Raw genomic sequence first — 20120 nt, forward strand, 5'->3', positions numbered from 1 at the left:
CACATGAACCAGAAAGAAAGATCAGTAAAAAGACTGATAGTTTCTGTGAGATATTTTTCCAAACTGTTCTGTTTTAGCATCCACAAAATGGAGGAAGTACAAAACTTAAGTATGAAGATGGATAATTCTAATCATTAATCCTGTGGATGTATTTAATTATGCGGTACTATTTTCCTTTTCAGATCAAGATGCTGAAGGGAGAGATATACTTCTAGTTGATCAACACGGGTTGTCTCGCAGGACAAAGAGAAACGAAGAGAGGAAACTTGGGTGCAAGGATCTGATGTTATTTGCTTTCCTATGTAGAAAAGATATTCCAAAGGCTTGCATTTCCAGCACCGTTAACCTGGAGAGACTAGCAAGCTTATTTTAACAGAAGACTAAATGATCTTGTGTACCCTATGAAGATGATGAGAGAAGAATTATCCATAAGAATGGGGATCATTTTCAAACTCAGATACTAAGGATGAAACTAAAAGTGATAAAACAGAACCTGTTTTGAGAATAAAAGAGCTTGTTGGGTTGATTTGGCTCCTGCTGCTTGTAACGCAGACAAGCGAGGAAAACTAGTCAATGGACGAAAGGTGAATTCTTTAATCTCTCGATTTATTCTTATCCATTAATGATTGGTTTTCATGGTTGACCTTCATTCATTGTGTGTTTATCATTACACTCGATCAAATTATCAACAGGTTGTGCAGTTTACAAGGTGAAGAAATGTGAAAGGAATTGAACAAGATGATGAAACAGTTAGTGGCTCCCCAACTTCGTCATCAATTATTAATGCACAAAGGAAACTGGATCACCTCTGACTTTAAATGTAAGCCACCTTCTGCCAATTTATTTCTCTGACATGGACACTCAATCTCAGTGTCAATTGGATGGGTTTGATCTCTGCAGAAAATATTTGCACCTCTTGAGTATTTTCAAATTTAATCCTGTTCTGATTTCACCCTTTCAGAGAGATACAACAACAAATATTAGCCCTTTGAAGACTAAAATTTTATCCCTTGATCCTGCTTGACCATTTCACAAATGCAGGTCTTCGTCAATAAAATGTCTTCAGTTTGTGATTTTGGACCATAAAATTTTCTAGTTACTTTTCTTTCTCTGTTTGATGACCAGTTGCGTGCTGGACTTTGAAGAGGTGCATCTAAAGGAGATATTTCGCGGTTGTGTTTGAAATCAGTTTCACTCTTGGTTAATAGAAGTCATGCAAAATCACTACACAAAGCTTTGATGATTATAGGAGATAAAAGTGGTTCATAAATTTGCTAACATGTGCATTCATAGCACAGAAAGAAATGTCCATCTGATTGAATATATGTGAACTAAGTAAGAAATTTGGATCTCTTTAATGTTTGTAATTAGCTGTCTAGATTTAAAATGAAAGCAAACAGAATGAGGAGGGAGCTGACGTGGCATACAGAGCTTATAGCTGGCACTGACATTTTGGTGACCAAAAATTGTGCCTTTAAATTTTAAACGAATAATATAAAGTGAGAAGAGCAACTTGTTCACTCCTCTGCTTTGTCCTGTTTTTCATAGCATTTTCAGTGCCACTACAACTTCATATTACATACCAGGATAGAATTAGCATGAAATATGCAGTATCTTCACTAATCCCTTTATGTTTTGGTTTTTTTATTGTCATACCTTTAAGTTGAACATTATTTTCACTGTCCCATCAATATTGTTGGTTTTGTGAAATGTTTCCATGAAGGTGGACCTGGAAGCCATAATTGCTTTTATTAGAGCCTTCCCGTTTGTGTGTTTGGATTTGAAATAGCAGATTTCAATGACGGCATAGGAAAATTAGAAATAAACTAATTAACTAATCATTATACTTCATCCTGGAAGGATATAATCAAATTCAAAATCAATGGTTGATCCTTATGCCATGAAATTGCTCTGTAGCAATATATATATATATATATTCAATATAAAATCCAAGTTCATTGAATGAGGCATATTCTATCTTGCTAAATATTGGAATAGAGTTCTAATTATTTTCAAAATAAGAAATACTAAACATGGCCTCTTATTTTAGACTTCAAACTAATCTCCAACACCACAATCTGAAACCAAATAATCAAAACAGCATCCAGACAAGGATATAGAAATCCCATTTCCTTCAATGTACCTAACATAAAGAACAACTGCATCGGATTCAAATCACAAATTACTATTAGTGTGCACCAGACAAACTACAAAGCAGCATACGAAAGTAAATAAATAGTGCTGAAAATGAAAATCTCAGGCTCAATACTAAGAAAGAAAGAGGAAGCAAATACTTTTTGAAGTCTTGTAATGAACCAGTGAGGCAATGAAGTGTATGATTGAACTTCATGACCCAATAAAGTCATCGAGCCTACTTGCCTCATCTCGCAATGAGGCTAGGGATGCCTCAGCAGAAGCTAACTCATTTCTAAGAGTAGAAACTTTGGCTTCAGTCTCCTCAAGCTCTCTCATGAGTTCATCTCCATCACCACAGCTCTCAATGCAGCCATACACATAATTGAGCCAAGAAGCATCAAAACCAACTGCTTCTAAGGCAGTACAACACTCTCTGATATAGTTTCGATCATCCTCTTTCAAGTCGCGTCTCCGAGTAGTCCCCAAAATGCTAGTGACTTCAGTGAATAAGCCAGCGAATGCTCTTCGTGGCTTTGTATTGAACCAATCAAGTACTTGGGGATGCCGCTTCACCCCAACCTCCAAATATGGCAACAACCTGTCCACCTCCTTAAAGGTGCTGCAAACATCTGCTACAGGTGTTGTTGATGAAGATGAAACTTTTGAAGCTTGTGAAGGAATTGGATCTGTAAATGATGAGTAAATAAGTAGAAGGAAAAGTCAGAAAAGAAGATGACTCAAACTTTGCAACAAAATAAAGAAAAGTTATTTTCTTGCTTATAAAAGACTAAAATGCATTACCTGCTTGGTTTTCAGCCATTACAAGGTTTGTTGTCTGATGGGAGAAGTTATTTCTATGAATTACTTCTGAGTCATCTGCTTTTCCTAATGTATTTCAAGTCACACAACAGAATGTTAGAAAAATTAATTAATTAATAAGATGGAGGTTCCCATACAAATTAATGAGTTATAAAACATCAATAAAGTAATGATAGTTAAAATAAGGTCGAATCTAGAAAACAATACCTGAAGTATTAGACCCTGTCTTCCTTTCTTTGTAGTTTCCAGCTATAGAAGTTGTGGTCTGGTTGAACAACTTCTTACCGAGGGAAATACCTGAGTCATGTAATTCTTCTACTTGATTTCAGTTAACAAAACAAAAAGTTAGAATCATTAATTAGTCCAAAAACTTCTATAACTCTTCTAACATAACAAAGAAGATAAAGAATCGATATGGCAAACTTGGAGACAACAAAACTAGATCCATAAAATTAAACCTTTATTCTGTACTATGGTAATGTCCCGTGCATTTTGTCTGGCTTGAACAAAGGGTTTGTCAATGCTCTTATACGTCACACGAGTACCAGTAGCTACATAAAGCAAACCAAAAAGGAAAGAAAGTAGAATGAGAAGATTTTGACAAAGCACACATACTTTTTCCTTCCAAAAAGTATAAAACAAATTAATCAATACCCATGTCTTGAACTGAGGTAGTGATGAACATGTGTTCAGCGTTTGGAACCAACTGTCTTTGAAGTGAGGTATGAGTTAATGTGCTTTCAACAGCTTCAGCAAATGGTGTTGGAATAGCCTCATTCATCTCTTTAGTCCCGGTGGCTAAAGAGACAAATTTCAGGGGGGGAAAAAATTAAATGTTACCAGATTTGGCAATTTAAAATTGAATATTTTACTTCTTTAAAAACATAAAAACAAAAAAATTATTGGCGTTGTCATCAATCATAACCGATCCGATGTGATATGGATGGGCAAGTTTTCACATACAATGAATTTCCAAGTCTTTTGATTCGTCTTACAGTTTTTAATACATATGAAAGAGGGTTGGAATTTTAATTACATAGGGCTGCACAATAATGGGGAACACAAAACAATGTTATAATATCTAAATAACCATGAATGTCGCACCGCTTAGAGCATAAAACTCAAATAATTCAAAAAAGAGAGAAAATAATGATACGATATTATAAAAATTAAAATGAATTGCATTTCACACAAAGTAGAAAATGCCCTATTTTTTGTATTGTCAGACCATTGTAACTTGGTTGAACAGATTCTTGTTGAAATTAATTATTAAGTGCTATTCTTCTGATCTTAAATATAAGATTTATTTTGTAAATAAGTTTTATATTAAAGACTGGAGGAGTGATATGTTTCAGTTCATATAAAAATAAGTTAGAATAATCAATTAATTAAACCAGTGATTACTGTGCAAGAGAACTATTAAACATAGCAAATCAGTTTTAAACATTTGTAGAATACTTCTGGATCATCTAATTAATTTTCCTAATATATTTCAATTCACACGATAGAGTATTTGAAAAATTAATTAGTTAATAAAAGGGAGATTTCCGTAGACGGACCAATGAAAGCTACGTAATTAAAAAGAAAAGTAAAGGAAGCTAAAATAATGTGCCATATAATCTTGGTGAAATAAAATAATGTACAATCTTCAAAACAAACCGGAAGTATTACCCAAAAAAAAAAAACTTAAGAAAAAAGCTTCTACAGGTAGCGTTTGATCCTTCGCCAAAACTTAGAGACTACAAAATAACATGATAATAATACCTGTATCATATAGCACGGTAGGACTCAGTACATTTTGAGCATCATGAATTGAGAACCTGCTCTTGGAATCGTTCTCCTCTTGAGTCCCAACAACCGGAAAAATAATTTCTCAGAGAAATTAGAAAATAGAATTACATAAGATTTTGGCAAAAGTGAAATAATTTTCCCCTTCAAAAAGTAAAGAAAAAAATTATTACCTTTTTTATAGTCTGCAGCCCTAAAAGTTATGGTCTGGTCAAACAGATTCTTAGCAAGGTGAATATCTGAGTCATATGATTTTTCTACTTAATTTCAATTAATACAATAAAAAGTTAGAATCATTATATTCAAATACTTCTATAACTTTTAATACACACACTTATAACAAACAAGTTTTATAAAAGTTATGGTGAATTTGGAGAGAATAAAACCAGATTCATTAAATTAAACCTTTCTCCTGTATTATGGTAATGTCCCATGCGGTTTGTGTAGCTTGAACGAAGGTTTTATCAATACTCTCTTGCGTCACATGAGTCCCAGTAGCTACACAAAATAAGTAAAACAAACCAAAAAGGGGAAAAAAAATCAGAAGATATTGACAGATTACCGATTTTTTTTCCTTCCAAAACGGATAAAAGGCACTAATCATACCTATGTCCTGAATTGAGACAGGGATTAACATGTCTTTAGCATTTTGAACCGATAGTTTTTGAATGGTTTCATGCATTTCTTCAGTCCCAATATTTAAACAACCAAGTTTATTTTTGAGAGAAAAACTTAGAAAAAAAGTATAACAACACAATAATTTTGAAAAAAGATAAATAAAATTAATTTCTTAGAAAAGCAATATTACTTTCTTCGTCATCATTCATAATAGATGCTGTGTCCCGGATGAGCAACTTTTCACTTGGATGAATTTGTAAACCTTGTGATCCATCTACTGCATTCCAATTCATAGAAGAAATTAATAAACCAGAAAGTACTATAATTTACATATTACAGCCATATTTTACATCATTTGATATGCATATTATATAGTCTACAAAAGAATACAAGTAGTAAGTACCTGCATCATGAACTACAGTGCTTAGAGCGATTTTGGTTGATTGAACCAATGGCCTTTCAACGCTAATATCATACATCTCTTGATTTTGAAGAGCTACACAAATTTTTTGTGGAAAAAAAAAATAAAACTCTGTAAACCAAATGGCACTAATTTGCAAAAATAAAAGTAAATTAATTCCATCTAATTAAAAAAAAAGGAAAAATTCATTACTTTTTTGCTGCCAATAATTTTAGAAGCTGTGGCTTGATTAAATATAGGGGAAATTGCAATTTAGAATCTTGGAATTGCAAAAAAGCAGATAGCGACCCTTGACAACTTCACTTTGGGTTTTGGTAACTTCATGATATATTATTGTTGTTAAAACCCAAAGTGAAGTTGTCAATGGTCCCTATCTGCGTTTTTACAATTTCAAGATCCTAAATTGCAATTTTCCCTTAAATATATTATCAATTAGATATTTGTGCCGTCTTCTTTTTCTATTAGATTTTAGCTCACTTATATTCAATAATTAAGCTAGAGAGTAGAGTAAACCCAAATGTCATGAAAAAAGAAACTGAAAACAAAGATCAGTGCCTTCATTTTTGATCGATGAGGTCACGGCTTCCAAAGCTGGTGAAGGTGGATCAACAGCTACATAAACAAATCAAATGAAATTTAGAAGGAAAAAAAAGGGACGATTTATATTTTAGGGAGAAATTCTTCATTCTGAAAAAAAAGATGAAAAAAAAAGTTGCTCTACTTTTAGCTAGTATAGGAGTTTATAGTTTGACTGGTCAATTTTTGTTAGAAGTATATTTTTGGATCATGTAATTTTTTTAGTATATTTTTATTTACATGGTACAGAGCTTGAAATATGAATTAATAAGAAATAGAGAGGCTTAACAATTAATAAGAAATACATCATATCTAAATAGTTCAGATTTGATGAGTTTGGATGCTCACCAAGAGTGATGAGCATCCCAACTCGTTCCATTAATGAGTTATTACAAAGCAAACTAAAATAATAGAGTTGAAGCTTGGGAGCAGTTGAAACAAGAAGACATATTAAGGCAGGAAAAAAAAAAAAATAACTTGGAGATTGTAAAATAGAAACCACAGAAAAAGATTAATGTACCTGTTTCTTGAACTGAGGTCTGAGTTAATGTGCTTTCACCAGCCTCATCTAATGGTATTTGAATAGTCTCATTCATCTCTTCGGTACAAATTTCGGCAAAAATAAATTAATAAATAAATTCTACAAGATTTGGCAAATTAAAATGAAATATTTTTCTTCATCGAAAAAGTTTTTAAAAAAAAAAATACTGTCGTCGCCATCAATCATAACCCATGTATAGATTTCCAATTACAACGGATTGTTTAAGTGTTATTATTCATCAAATAGATTTTAATACGTTGGCAAAAAATAATAGATTTTAATATATATGAAAGAGTTAAAATTTTAATTATATTGGGCTGCAGAATATCGGGGAACACAAAACAATGTTATAATATCTGAACAACCATAAAAATAATCTCATTAAGAAAAACCTTCAAAAGTACTCCTCCGGTCCTTATTATAAGACCCAATTTGACTTTTTATTTGGTCCTAATTATAAGACCCAATCCATTTCTCTTTTATATTTATGCATTTTTTTCCAAGATAATCCTTTTAATAATGATAGTTTTAGCCAATATACTTAATTAGCAAGGATATTTTAGGAATAACAACACTTATTTATTATAAATAACCAACTTAACTTACTTCCTTAATCTCCTCAAATAAGTCAATTGGGTCTTATAATTAGGACCGGAGGAGTATTAAGGATTAATTTTTGGGATTTATTTGATAATTAAGTACTAATAAGAAGGGGGTAAAAAAAATAAGAAGGGGGTAAAATAATAATAAATTTATCACCCCAAGCCCAAAAGTGATTTTGGGTTACTATCAAAGCCCAAAGTATGAAGCCCAAGACGTGCCACGTCTAAGAATGAAGATGAGTTTTAGATTTGCGTGGATATTGGTTGATCCAATAGCTCCTCACTTCACCCACGTTGCGGAACAGAACAGAGACACGAAGTGAGACAGAAGCAGCAGAGGCCATCGGGGAACAAGGAGGGCACGGTACCCACATGCACCACTGGTTTTAGGACAGGGTGAGTCTCCTAAACCTTTCCCCCATCTCTATTTTCTTCAATGGTTGCTATTTGGGAATGAAGGGGCCGATTGAAATCTACTTCTTTTGAAGCAAACGTCCTTGCGGGTGAGGATGGTTTGGCATAGTTTGAGCTTCCTAAGAGCAAAATTTAATGTTATATGTGTGAATCGTTGATGCTGTTGGCTATGCTGATAAGTGAGATGGTTTTTGAACCCAAAGCCCCCTGTCCTAATGAGTCTAGTATCGGGTTCACATTAGAGAAGGGAAGGAAAGTTTAAATACTAGTATAATGTATGTGAAGATTGAGTGACTGTGGGTTGAGTTTTGCTTTTAGGTGATGAATATATCTTTTGAGTGTTAAGATATAAACAAATAAATATAGAATAAGATATGAGGTTGTAACAATAATGAAATAAGTTTAACTAGAGAGCAGTACTATAGAAAGCCGCCAGACTCCGTAAGAAAACAAAATTAAAGCCAATATTTGAGCAGTATAACGATCATTTACAAATAAACGAGGAATACAAGACTGTTTTAATCAGTACCTGTATGTGGAATAGTGTGTTTGCGCATTTCTTGCTTCCCTGAATTATCAATCTCGTTAGCCTTTGATTCTGCTCCATCTTCCTCGTAGCTCAATGCTCTGCTTGTGCTCGCACTCTTTTGAAGTGGAAAATAGAAGAGAATCAATGCAAACTAAACAATATAAAAATCGGCTTTTCTAAATGTTGTGCAATGACGTTTTCTGTTCATGAGAAGAAAATCAAATGGAGTTCATACAGAAAGAACGATTAAATTTTCTCCATGTCTGCAAGAAATGTTTTTCCTTCAATCAAAACAAGCCATATCAAGAAACACCAAATTAAATCACATTGAACAATAAATTTGCCATTATTTTCAAGTAGCTTTCATACTATGTAAAAAGAAATTGCCACTGGAGGATATTACGTATACATGATATCCTGATGCTCATTATGTCATGATTAGTTTCCGTTATTAAAAAAACAAAACATACCATATCTTGGAACATCTTGCTGACTGTTCTAGTAAGATCACCTTCCCCACACCATATTCCCTCTTGTTCATCTGTCAGTATCTTTCGAAGCATTGGTGCACTTGTCTCCCTTCCAGAAAAGCTAGTCATTCTTGGACATCGTCGTATTACAAGTTTCTCCAACAGTGGAAGCTTCATGGAGTAGTTACTAGAGCAGAACATCTGGAGTTTAGACAAACTGTCAAGTTCCAAAACTTCTAGGCTGTTGAAGGCAATTTCATTTCTACTCTCCCCTTCCTCTTCTGCCACGATTAGCTCAACTGAATCACACCATCTTATCTTCAATGTTGTTAACTGAATCATACTTCTTGCTGTTGAAGAGGTCATTAAAAACATCAGTCCACTGCAATTTTGCACCTCTAAATATGTTAGGTGATTAAAAGTTACTGAGGAAGGCACCAAGTGCTTCAAATTAGAGCATTCATCCACATCTAGGTATTCTAGAACGTCAAGAACCGGGTCCAATTGGCATCCTTCTCTGCATATATGCTGGAGTTCATTCAATTTATACAGTGTCAACTTCTTGATTTGTGTTTTAATCTCAATTTCTCCATTCTCATCTCGAGGCCGTTCTTCTGGGAATATCACCTTGAAAGAATAGTCTTGAATGAATAGCCACTCAAGAGAAGATATATTTTGGAGAAACCAATATGGAGAAGTAGCTTGAGCATCATCTAATTCGTACAACCGTAGAAAGTTGAGTTTGGGGAGTTGGTTTCTTGGAACTTGCGATTGAAATACCATGCTAGCATCCTCATTGTTTAGACCTAAGCTCTCTAGGTTGTCAATCACCTATGCCATCCAAGGAAAAGAGTTGATCACTAGGGGGAACATTTGGTATGTTTTAACCGTAGTATTTACAGGAGTCAATGGTGCTCCTTGAGAGTTCATTAAATCTTTATTTCCGAACAATGTAGCAGTAAGTCAATAAGTAATAATACCATACTCAAGAATATAATTGCGTAACATGCATCATATTTAGGTTTGAAGGGAACTTTAGAAACAACAGAAATATTATAAAATGCGTTTGAGATATTAAAAACAAAAAGGCAACGAAGCCTAGGAGAGTGTGAGGCCTGATAGGAAACGGCCTAGAGCCCCACTCTTTCGAAGGCTCTGCTGTGTGTGTGATTTGCATAAAAAAACCCACAATAAAAGGCCACAATAAAAAGGGAAGGGGTGTGAAGAACAAGTTTCGGCCTCATCATATCTGGACCATTCATATCTGATTTGGATAGTCTAAGTTTAATTTTATTTTTTATTTTTAAATGAAAAATATTTTTTAAAATGATAGTTAAGAGATTATCTTTATTTTAAATTCTATACTCATTAAAATAATTATTTTAAAAAAGTAAAAATAAAAAAATAAATCTAGACATCCAAATCAGATCTAAATGGTCCAAATAAAAAATGTGTTAGATTAGAGTCAATGTAACTGGTAACTAGCATAAAGTTAAAGAAATAAAAAAAAATTATTATAAAAATTAACAATAAAGATATTGGAAAAATTGTTTTAATATTAACAAAAAAATTTAAGCTTCAGTGAATATTATGATGTTGACGGTGTTGTTTTATTTTCTGAAGTGAGGGTATAGATGAAAGTTTTGACCCAAAAAAAACTAAAACTCCTATAGAACTGTTATACCATATAAAAAATATATTATATTCTAATTGCATGCATTTGTTATAAGATATTATATTGGCAATTAATACTGTAATAGTTGTTGCTGCTGAGAGAAGTTTTTTCAAATTAAAATGCCATTTTACAAAATATATTGCATGGATTTGCAATACTGTCAATTGAAAGTAATATGTTAGAATTACTTAACTTGGCAAAAAAACTACTCAACCATGATAAAAATTTTATAAATGATTTTGCAACTACAAAAACTTAAAAAATAGAGATATTAATGAGTAATATAGACCTAAGTCTATTTAACGACCTCTTCTGGAGCCCAATTATGCCTGGGCACACCCTTCACAAACAAACAAACACATAAAAAGATTAATTAGTTATTTTCTTTAAAATACGAGCATTACCTCTTCAAGTGTGAAAAGAGGCTGTTGCATTGAAATATAGAGATTGTCATCAGAAAGTCTTCCTTGGTTACTTGTATCTTGTGTCTTGAACAGCTTCAATTTCTGACAATTGCAGACATCTAATTCTTTCAATGATGAACAAGATAAGCTATGATTTCCAGCACAAAATCTTTGCAAATCTTGTAAATCCCAAAGCACCATTGAGGTTAGCTGACCAAACTCAAATTTGACAAGATTATCTAAGGGTTCTTCTCTCTTGGAAACAATTTCCTTCATCTTTTCAGCACTCTTTATTGTAATTGCTTCAAGTTGAGGTAGGTGCTTAGCTATGGAGAATGGAAAAAGGTAATATAAATCTCCACAGTCTTCAACACGCACAACTTGCAGACTCTTAAAATGAAGACTTGGTTGGCAATCTGTGCTCCAAATTTGTTTCAGCTTCGGCAATCGAAGCAAGGTTATATTCTTGAGCCGTGTTTTATCATCTCCACTGAACATTTCCTTGGCACCCAACTGGAAAATTTCCTGCACTGAGTTGCAGTCTTTAACCTTCAACGTCTGTAGAGCTGCAAATACTCCGTTCATGTATATTGGAAATATATGCTGAATTTTCTGACACTTTTTCACTTTCAATGTCTCAAAGCTACCCATGAAATTCGGAGTTAGGACAGGGTGCCATATTGTTTCCAAGTTTTGCAAGTCTTCTATTATTATTGTTTCCAGTTTGGGTAGAAGTAGCTGCGATCAACTCAATAGTTGCACTGTTAGTTAAAAACTATACTTGGGATAAGTTTGATCAAAACAAATGCATAATTTGAGTAAACTCTGTTTCTGGCAAATTAACAAGTTCCCGGAGATTTTTGTATTTCCTCATCACTTTGGAACAAGTCAAGCCCACCCCACGTACTTCGACAAGTTTTCAAAAATTGAAGGCGTACAGATTTGGTCAGTGATTGCTTCCGGCATTCATGCGTCCGTGTTAAGTGGTTTTGTGCAGTCCATAAGTCCATTTAGCCAACAAAGAATGACAAGGGGCTTAATATTCTTAGGGCATATGGCATAATACTGGATGATTTGGCACAATAAAAATAAATAAATTTTGATTGTTTATGTCACTTCACTGAATCCAATCACTTATATCCTTATCAAAATGTTCGACAAAAACATGATATGTGCATGGCAAACCAATAACATATAGTTGTTATCAGAGAAACATGTATAGTTGTCATGTTTTTATAATAGAAATTGATTGACTGATAGTGATAATAGTTCATTTCATTTTGTTGAATTTCCTCCTCTGATTTTTTTAAAAAATATTCTAAACACTCATACTACTATTTAAGGTATTAACCGACTCTTACATTAAGGAAAAAAATATTACAAAATTCTTGTGGGAAAACTTTACTATAGACACAAACACAACCAGCTCATCTTCATTTTATCATTCGGACTTAGCCTCATGTCTTCTCACCGATAGCAAACACAACATGAACCTCTTTGTTTAACGATTATTTGAAATTTCAAAATATTAAAACTTATGTATAACCTATTAAATTAAAAGAAATATCTAATTTATATGTCTTATAAAACATTTAAATCATGTTTATACTTTTTTTTTTCAATTATCTCACACGAGTTATAATAATTTTATAAATATATTTCTAAGTACTTCAATAATGCATAAAAGAGACCACAATAAGGTTATCCAAAATATTTCATAAGTCATGTTGTGAAGCACAGGTCAAAACGGCAAGAAAAGCAATGCTATGCAATGGGCATCATGGCTTCGAAACTAGGCCGTGAAGGCAACGTCAACATACAATTATTAGTTATAAATTATAATCTATATATGACCTATTCAAACTCTTAACAAGCCACACTATTTATAATTTAGAAGTACATATAGATTACATATTTTTATTTATCAAAGTTTGTGTGTGTGTGTGTGTGTTTCATTACATGCGTAAATTACTTGGTGCGGATAACGCTGTTTTCGTGTATTTATTGGGTATATATAATCTGAGCAAATAAGCAAGGTTTCGTACCTGTCCAATGGAATACGCGGGCTGCTGATAATAGCTGTCACCTTTTTCTCTTGTTTCCCTGAATCCTTGGATTTTTGACGTATGCAACTCCAGACTTTTATCAAATGAATTCTCCTCAAAATTTTCAAAGCAGACAACTTCTTGAGAGTTTCGTTTCCAGATGTGCTTGAGCTCTGGAAGGCAAGTGAGATCTATTCTTTTCAGATGAATGGTCTCCTTTTCCATTGATATTCTTCCTTCATTCATATTTGGTAATTCAATCAGAGCTTCCAGTGAATCACACTCCCTCACTACAAGCACTTCCAAGTTGGGCAGCGCTTTCAACAAATTTAAAGGCAAAAGGACTTTTGACAAAAAGTCACATTTGTGTACTATTAAACTTTTTAAATTACCAAACATTTCATGCTTAACATCACTGTACCAGAGCCAGTCATCTCCTAACTGAGGATATCGAGATAGCTCCAGACACTCGAAACTACGGAATGCCACCTGCAGTTGTTGTTGTGCATAGGGTCAGCAGAACATAAAGAATGATCATCTGTTTCTCCATGTTTGCAAAGGTTGTTTTTGTTAAACTCAAACATATCCCCAAACATTCAAACTTTGGCTAATTGGGATTTTATAGAAATAGTATTTCCTATGTTCATGTTCAATGATATCCACAGTTGCTTAGAATATATAAAAGCATACCTTGTCTTGGAACATCTTGTTCACTGTACTGTTTAGGTCACATTCACAAAGCCATTTTACATCTTGTTCGTGTGTTAGTATCTCCCGAAGCAATGGTGCGCTTGTGTCAGTCGCAGAGAAGCTCTCCATTCTGACACATTGCCTTATTACAAGTGTCCCCAGCACTGGAAACTTGAAGCAGCAGTTACTACTTGAACAAAACATTTGGAGTTTGGGCAAACCATCAATTTCCAGGAATGTTAGACTGTTGAAAACAATTTCATTCATGCTCTCCCCACCCTCTTCCGCCACAATTTGCTCAACTGAATCACACCCTCTTATCTTCAATGTTGTTAACTGAATCATACTTCTTGCTGTTGAAGAGGTCATTAAAAACATCAGTCCACTGCAATTTTGCACCTCTAAATATGTTAGGTGATTAAAAGTTACTGAGGAAGGCACCAAGTGCTTCAAATTGGAGCATTCATCCACATCTAGGTATTCTAGAACGTCAAGAACCGGATCCAATTGGCATCCTACTCTGCATATATGCTGGAGTTCATACAAGTTATGTAGCGTTAGCTTCTTGAGTCGTGTTTTAATATCAATTTCTCCATTCTTATCCTGAGGCCTTTCGTCTGGGAACATCACCTTGAAAGAATAGTCTTCAATGACCAGCCACTCAAGACTGGATATATTTTGGAAAAACCAATATGGAGAAGTAGCTTGAGTATCTTCTAATCCATGCAACCCTAGAAGGTTGAGTTTGGGAAATCGGGTCCTTGAAACTTGTGATTCAAATATCATGCTAGCATTCTCATTGTTTAGACATAAGCGCTCTAGGTTGTCAATCACCTATGCCATCCAAGGAAAAGAGTTGATCACTAAGGGAAACATTTGGTTTTGTTTTAACCGTAGTATTTACAGGAATCCATGGTGCTCGTTAAGGGTTCATTAAATCTTTATTTCCAAACAATGTAGTAGAAGTCAATAAGTAATAATACCATACTCAAGAATATAATTGCGTAACATGCATCATATTTATAATTGAAGGGAACTTTAGAAACTGCATAAATATTATAAAATGCGTTCGAGGTATTAAAAACAAAAAGGCAACAAAGCCTAAGGGAGTGTGAGGCCTAACAGGAAACGGCCTAGAACCCCACTCTTTACAAGGCTCTACTGTGTGTGTGATTTGCATACAAAACACGCATTAAATATAGGTATTATTAATGTTTTTATGTAGTAGGCCACAGTAAATAAAGGAACGAGTTTCCGACTCATCATATTTAGACCATTCATATCTAGATTTAATTTAATTTTTTCATTTTTAAATAAAAAATTATTTTTCAAAAAAATGATAGTTAAGATATTATTTTTATTTTCAATTCTATATTAAATTAAAAATAAAAAAATTAAATCTGGACATCTAAATCAGATCTAGACGGTCCAGATATGATGAGCACTTGAGGAGCACCAAACTAATTCCTAATAAAAAAAATGTATTAGATTAGGGTAATGTAAGTGGTAACTAGCATAAAGTAAAAGAAATAAAAAATTATTATAAAAATTAACAATAAAGATATTAGAAAAATTGCATTAATATTTATAAAAAAATATTTAAGCTTCGGTGAATATTATGATGTTGACGGCGTTGTTTTATTTTCTGAATTGAGGGTATTGATGAAAGTTTTGACCCAAAAAAAATAACTAAAACCCCTATAGAACTGTTATACCATATAAAAAATATATTATATTCTAATTGCATGCATTTGTTTTAGGGAAAATGGCAATCAGGTCCCACTCAAGGGAATTAAATACAAAAAAGTCCCTTGAAATCATGAAATTATTTTAAAGTCCCAAAAAAATTTTTGTATTAAATTTTATTTTGTTTAATTACCAAATTACCCTTCTTCTTTTTTTTTAAAGTTTGCATTGACAACTGAAAGAACAGTAGTTGACAACTGAGGGTACAAGGATTGACAACTATCGCGGCTGGTTTGACAACTTATGGTGTGATATGCTGAGAAAATGTATTGTCAAACCAACCGCGATAGTTGTCAATCCTTGCACCCTGAGTTATCAACCACTGCTCTTTCAGTTGTTAATACAAAGTTTAAAAAAAAAAAGAAGGGTAATTTGGTAATTAAACAAATAAAATTTATTGCAAAAAGGTCCATTGGGACTTCAGAATAATTTCAAGATTTCAAGGGACCTTTTTGTATTTAATTCCCTTGAGTGGGACCTAATTGCAATTCTCCCTTTGTTTTAAGATATTATATTTGCAATTAATACTGTAATAGTTGTTGCTGCTGACAGAAGTTTTCGCAAATTAAAATGCCATTTTACAAGATATATTGCATGGATTTGCAATGCTGTCAATTGAAAGTAATATGTTAGAATTACTTAACTTGGCAACAACAAAAAAAAACTACTCACCCATGATAAAAATTTTATAAATGATTTTGCAACTGCAAAAACTGAAAAAAAAGAAAAAAGAGATATTAATGAGTAATACAGACTTAAGTCTATTTAACGGCCTCTCCTAGAGCCCAATTATGCTTGGGCACACCCTTCACAAACAAACAAACACATAAAAAGATTAATTAGTTATTTTTTTAAAAATACGAGCATTACCTCTTCAAGTGTGAAGAGAGGCTGTTGCAATGAGACATAGAGATTGTCATCAGAAAGTCTTCCTTGGTTACTTGTATCTTGTGTCTTGAACAGCTTCAATTTCTGACAATTGTAGACATCTAATTCTTTCAATGATGAACAAGATAAGCTATGATTTCCAGCACAAAATCTTTGCAAATCTTGTAAATCCCAAAGCACCAATGAGGTTAGCTGACTAAACTCAAATTTGACGAGATTATCTAAGGGTTCTTCTCTCTTGGAAACAATTTCCTTCATCTTTTCAGCACTCTTTATTGTCATTGCTTCTAGTTGAGGCAGGTGCTTAGCTATGGAGAATGGAAAAAGGTACTCTAAATCTCCGCAGCCTTCAACACGCACAACTTGCAGACTCTTAAAGTGAAGACTAGATTGACGATCTGTGCTCCAAATTTGTTTCAGCTTTGGCAATCGAAGCAGGGTTATATTCTTGAGCCGTGTTGTGTCATCTCCACTGCACATTTCATTGGCACCCAACTGGAAAATTTCCTGCACTGAGTCGCAGTCTTTAACCTTCAATGTCTGTAGAGTTGCAAATACTCCGTTCATGTATATTGGAAATATATGCTGAATTTTCTGACACTTTTTCACTTTCAACGTCTCAAAGCTACCCATGGAATTCGGAGTTAGGAGAGGGTGCCATATTGTTTCCAAGTTTTGCAAGTCTTCTATTATGATTGTTTCCAGTTTGGGTAGAAGTACCTGCGATCAACTCAATAGTTGTAATGTTAGTTATAAACTATACTTGGGATAAGTTTGATAAAAACAAATGCATAATTTGAGTAAACTCTGTTTCTGGCAAAAGAACAAGTAAACTCTGTTTGGAACAAGTCAAGCCCACGCCACGTACTTCGACAAGTTTTCAAAAATTGAAAGCATACAGATTTGGTCAGTGATTGATTCCGGCGTTCGTGCGTCCGTGTTAAGTGGTTTTGTGCAGGCCATAAGTCCATTTAGCCAGGAAAGAATAGCCAAGAAAGAATGACAAGGGGCTTAATATTCCTAGCGCATATGGCATAATACTGGATGATTTGTCACAATAGAAATAAATAAATTTGGATTGTTTATGTAACTTCATTGTATCCAATCACTTATATCGTTATCACAATGTTCGACAAAAACATGATATGTACATGGGAAATATCTCCTTAATTTTTTCAAATCTCTTGACTTCCAATGTTTTAAAGCAGGCCAAAGAATTTGAAGCCAGAATGGGTTGCCATATCATCTTTAAATTCTGCATGTCTTTTATTATTATTGATATTTATTTGTAAGGTCAGGGCTGCTGTTACTGAACTGGCAAATGCAAAACCTAAAATAAACCCCTAAAATGAGAACATGAGAATTGAGAGAATAAACTAATATTATTGATGTTCAGATTAAGGGATAACTTTAAAATAAATTAAGGAATAAGGGATCAGATGTTCCCATAGATTGCCGCAGAGGAACAAGGGTGCTGACTTCACGTGTGGATGCACTCTTCTAATTGGAAAAACGAATTCACTTAATTTAAAATATAAGACATACCTGTAACCAAAAAAAAAAAAAAAAAAGACATACCCTCATTTTTCAAAGTTTATTTTTTAAAATTCCAATAATTTTATCTAAAAAATAAAATAAAAAAGAATGCTATTCAAATTGCCTACTTCAAAGTAAATAATTGTGTAAATTAATAATAAAAAATTAAAACAAGAATTTAATAATGAACCCAGCCTAGTTATTAGTTAATGAGAGAATAGAGAGTAATATTATATGCTTGGTGACAATATCGTCTCATTTATGTATTATTGAATAAACAATCATCTAAACAGAATCCACGCAGCTATTTCATATTTTCTGTCTATAATACTATCTCTAGTCCTCAATATAAAAGCTAATTGATTAATTTAAATAGATTGAGGAAACTAGTTAACTTAGTTATTTGTAATAAATAAGTGTGGTTTTTTTCTAAAATATTCTTGTTAATCAAGTATACTGATTAAAACTATCATGATTACAAAGACTACAATGAAAAAAAAAAAGATAAATATGAAAGACAAAATAGATTGGGATCTTATATTTAAGACTAAAATAAAAGTTAAGCAAGCTCTTATATTAAAGACTAGGGATGATGTGTGTGTGTGTGTGTGATATCGAATTATTTATAATTTGAAAATAGAAGGAGGGGTTGACATTGAATTTCAACTTCATGGAACCGAACTATGATTAATAAAAACGAGTGCAACTACCCAAATAAAATTTTTTCGGTTCAAATTAAATTTACCTCTCTTGGTGCAAAGCCATACTTCTCGTCTATGGCAACTATCATCTCCATCGTATCACATTTACTTATTTCAAGTTGCTTGAGATTTGATAGTCTTCCAATTATAGAAGACGAGAACAAATACTTTAAGCCACTGCAATCTTCTACAGTCAAGTTGGCCAAATTCTCCATCAAACATGGCGTTTTGTCATCCCAAATTGTTTTCAAGTTAACCGAACTCAACTTCAAAGTCTCCAGATTAGAAAATTTAACCTGTGAAAGAAAATGGTTTAAGGTTGACTTTGATACAAGAAATACACAATAAAATAGAATGGACATAATGTTAATAATGAGAAATTTGAATAACCACGGATATCCAAAACCTAACTTCATTCATGTATAATTCAGATGATGCTGATAAAATGTTTCATCGTTGCCTGTTACTCATCTTGATCAATATAAGGGTACCCAAAAAAAAAAAAAACAATTAAAGGATATACCTTGGCACTAAAAAAGGGTGTTGGAGTGTTAGCCTGCAGCGATCTCTGCTCAGTTCTCGAAAGAGACGTCAACTCGTGAGAGTGAAAATTGTAGATGGCCGGCAAATGTTGTAGGGTCAAAGAGCGCAATGAAAGAAACTCAATATTATCATCAATAATTTGTCCGCTGTCTACATTTTCTAGAGACACAATCTTCGTTATAGAATTGCATTCTGAAACTTCAATTTCAACAAGATGAGAAAAAGCTTTAACCACTGAAACAGAGAAGAGACACATTAATTGATCACAACTTTTGACTTTGACGAACTTAAGCTGGCCAAAAGAATTATTCCTAACCGGACCATGACATATCTTCACCAAATTATTGAGATTCTGAAGTATTAGTGTCTCTAATTTTGGAAACAAAGCTTGAGTTTGATTTCTCTTCACGAAGTTGATAATATGTTGAATTTCACCATTATTTTGGATGTGCAAAAGCTTTAGCGATGGAAATCCTTCGCCATTCAATTCAAAAAGCACATTCGAAATGCCACTTATTTTATCCAAATATAAATCTTCAGCTCTTTCAATCAATGTTTTGATCCCTTGTTCCCCTCGAATACTGGTATTCAGTTTCACCTTTAGCAACCTTAAGGTCTCTTTGTTGTTTGACCATTCCCATTTATCTCCGATAACAATCTTGTATCTCTCTAACTTATCAAATGGTATGTCCTTGGGCAAAAGCCAAGCCTCACTAATTTGAATTTCTAGAGTGGTCAAGCAAATCAAATGGCCAAGCTTAGGAAGACTTTCATTTGTCTTTTGCTCACATGAACTTTCTACCTCCATCTTAATTATGGCATTGCCCATATACAATTCCTCTATTTTGGTCAACTTGCACAAAATATTGGGTAGGGTTGTCTTAATTCTAGACTTACTCAAGTCCAACATTCTAAGCCCGGTCAACTGCTCTATTTCACTTGGGAACTCTTCCATGGAGGAAGAGATTAAGCTAAGGA

At 33.4% G+C, this 20120-nt stretch overlaps 1 protein-coding gene across 2 annotated transcripts in view; it reads right to left on the reverse strand.

Annotated features, from left to right (window-relative positions):
- Window positions 1-20120, reverse strand: part of LOC114745211 (uncharacterized) — a 92395-nt gene that overhangs the window by 46106 nt on the left and 26169 nt on the right. Inside the window, exons 1-4 of one of the 2 annotated variants that reach the window (XM_028933361.1) lie at window positions 8915-9389; window positions 8445-8559; window positions 6338-6394; window positions 5765-5857 (exon numbers count right to left, since the gene is read on the reverse strand). The exons of the other annotated variant lie outside the window; for it this stretch is intronic. Of the exons in view, the coding sequence (XP_028789194.1) occupies window positions 5765-5857; window positions 6338-6394; window positions 8445-8559; window positions 8915-9289 (640 nt within the window). The 5' untranslated portion in view covers window positions 9290-9389. Of the gene's footprint in view, window positions 1-5764; window positions 5858-6337; window positions 6395-8444; window positions 8560-8914; window positions 9390-20120 lie in introns of those variants that run through there. 2 annotated transcript variants of the gene reach the window in all.

The sequence above is a fragment of the Neltuma alba genome, unplaced genomic scaffold, assembly GCF_004799145.2.
Source record: "Neltuma alba isolate B1F8T4 unplaced genomic scaffold, ASM479914v2 tig00004558_pilon, whole genome shotgun sequence".
Taxonomy (NCBI): Eukaryota; Viridiplantae; Streptophyta; class Magnoliopsida; order Fabales; family Fabaceae; genus Neltuma; species Neltuma alba.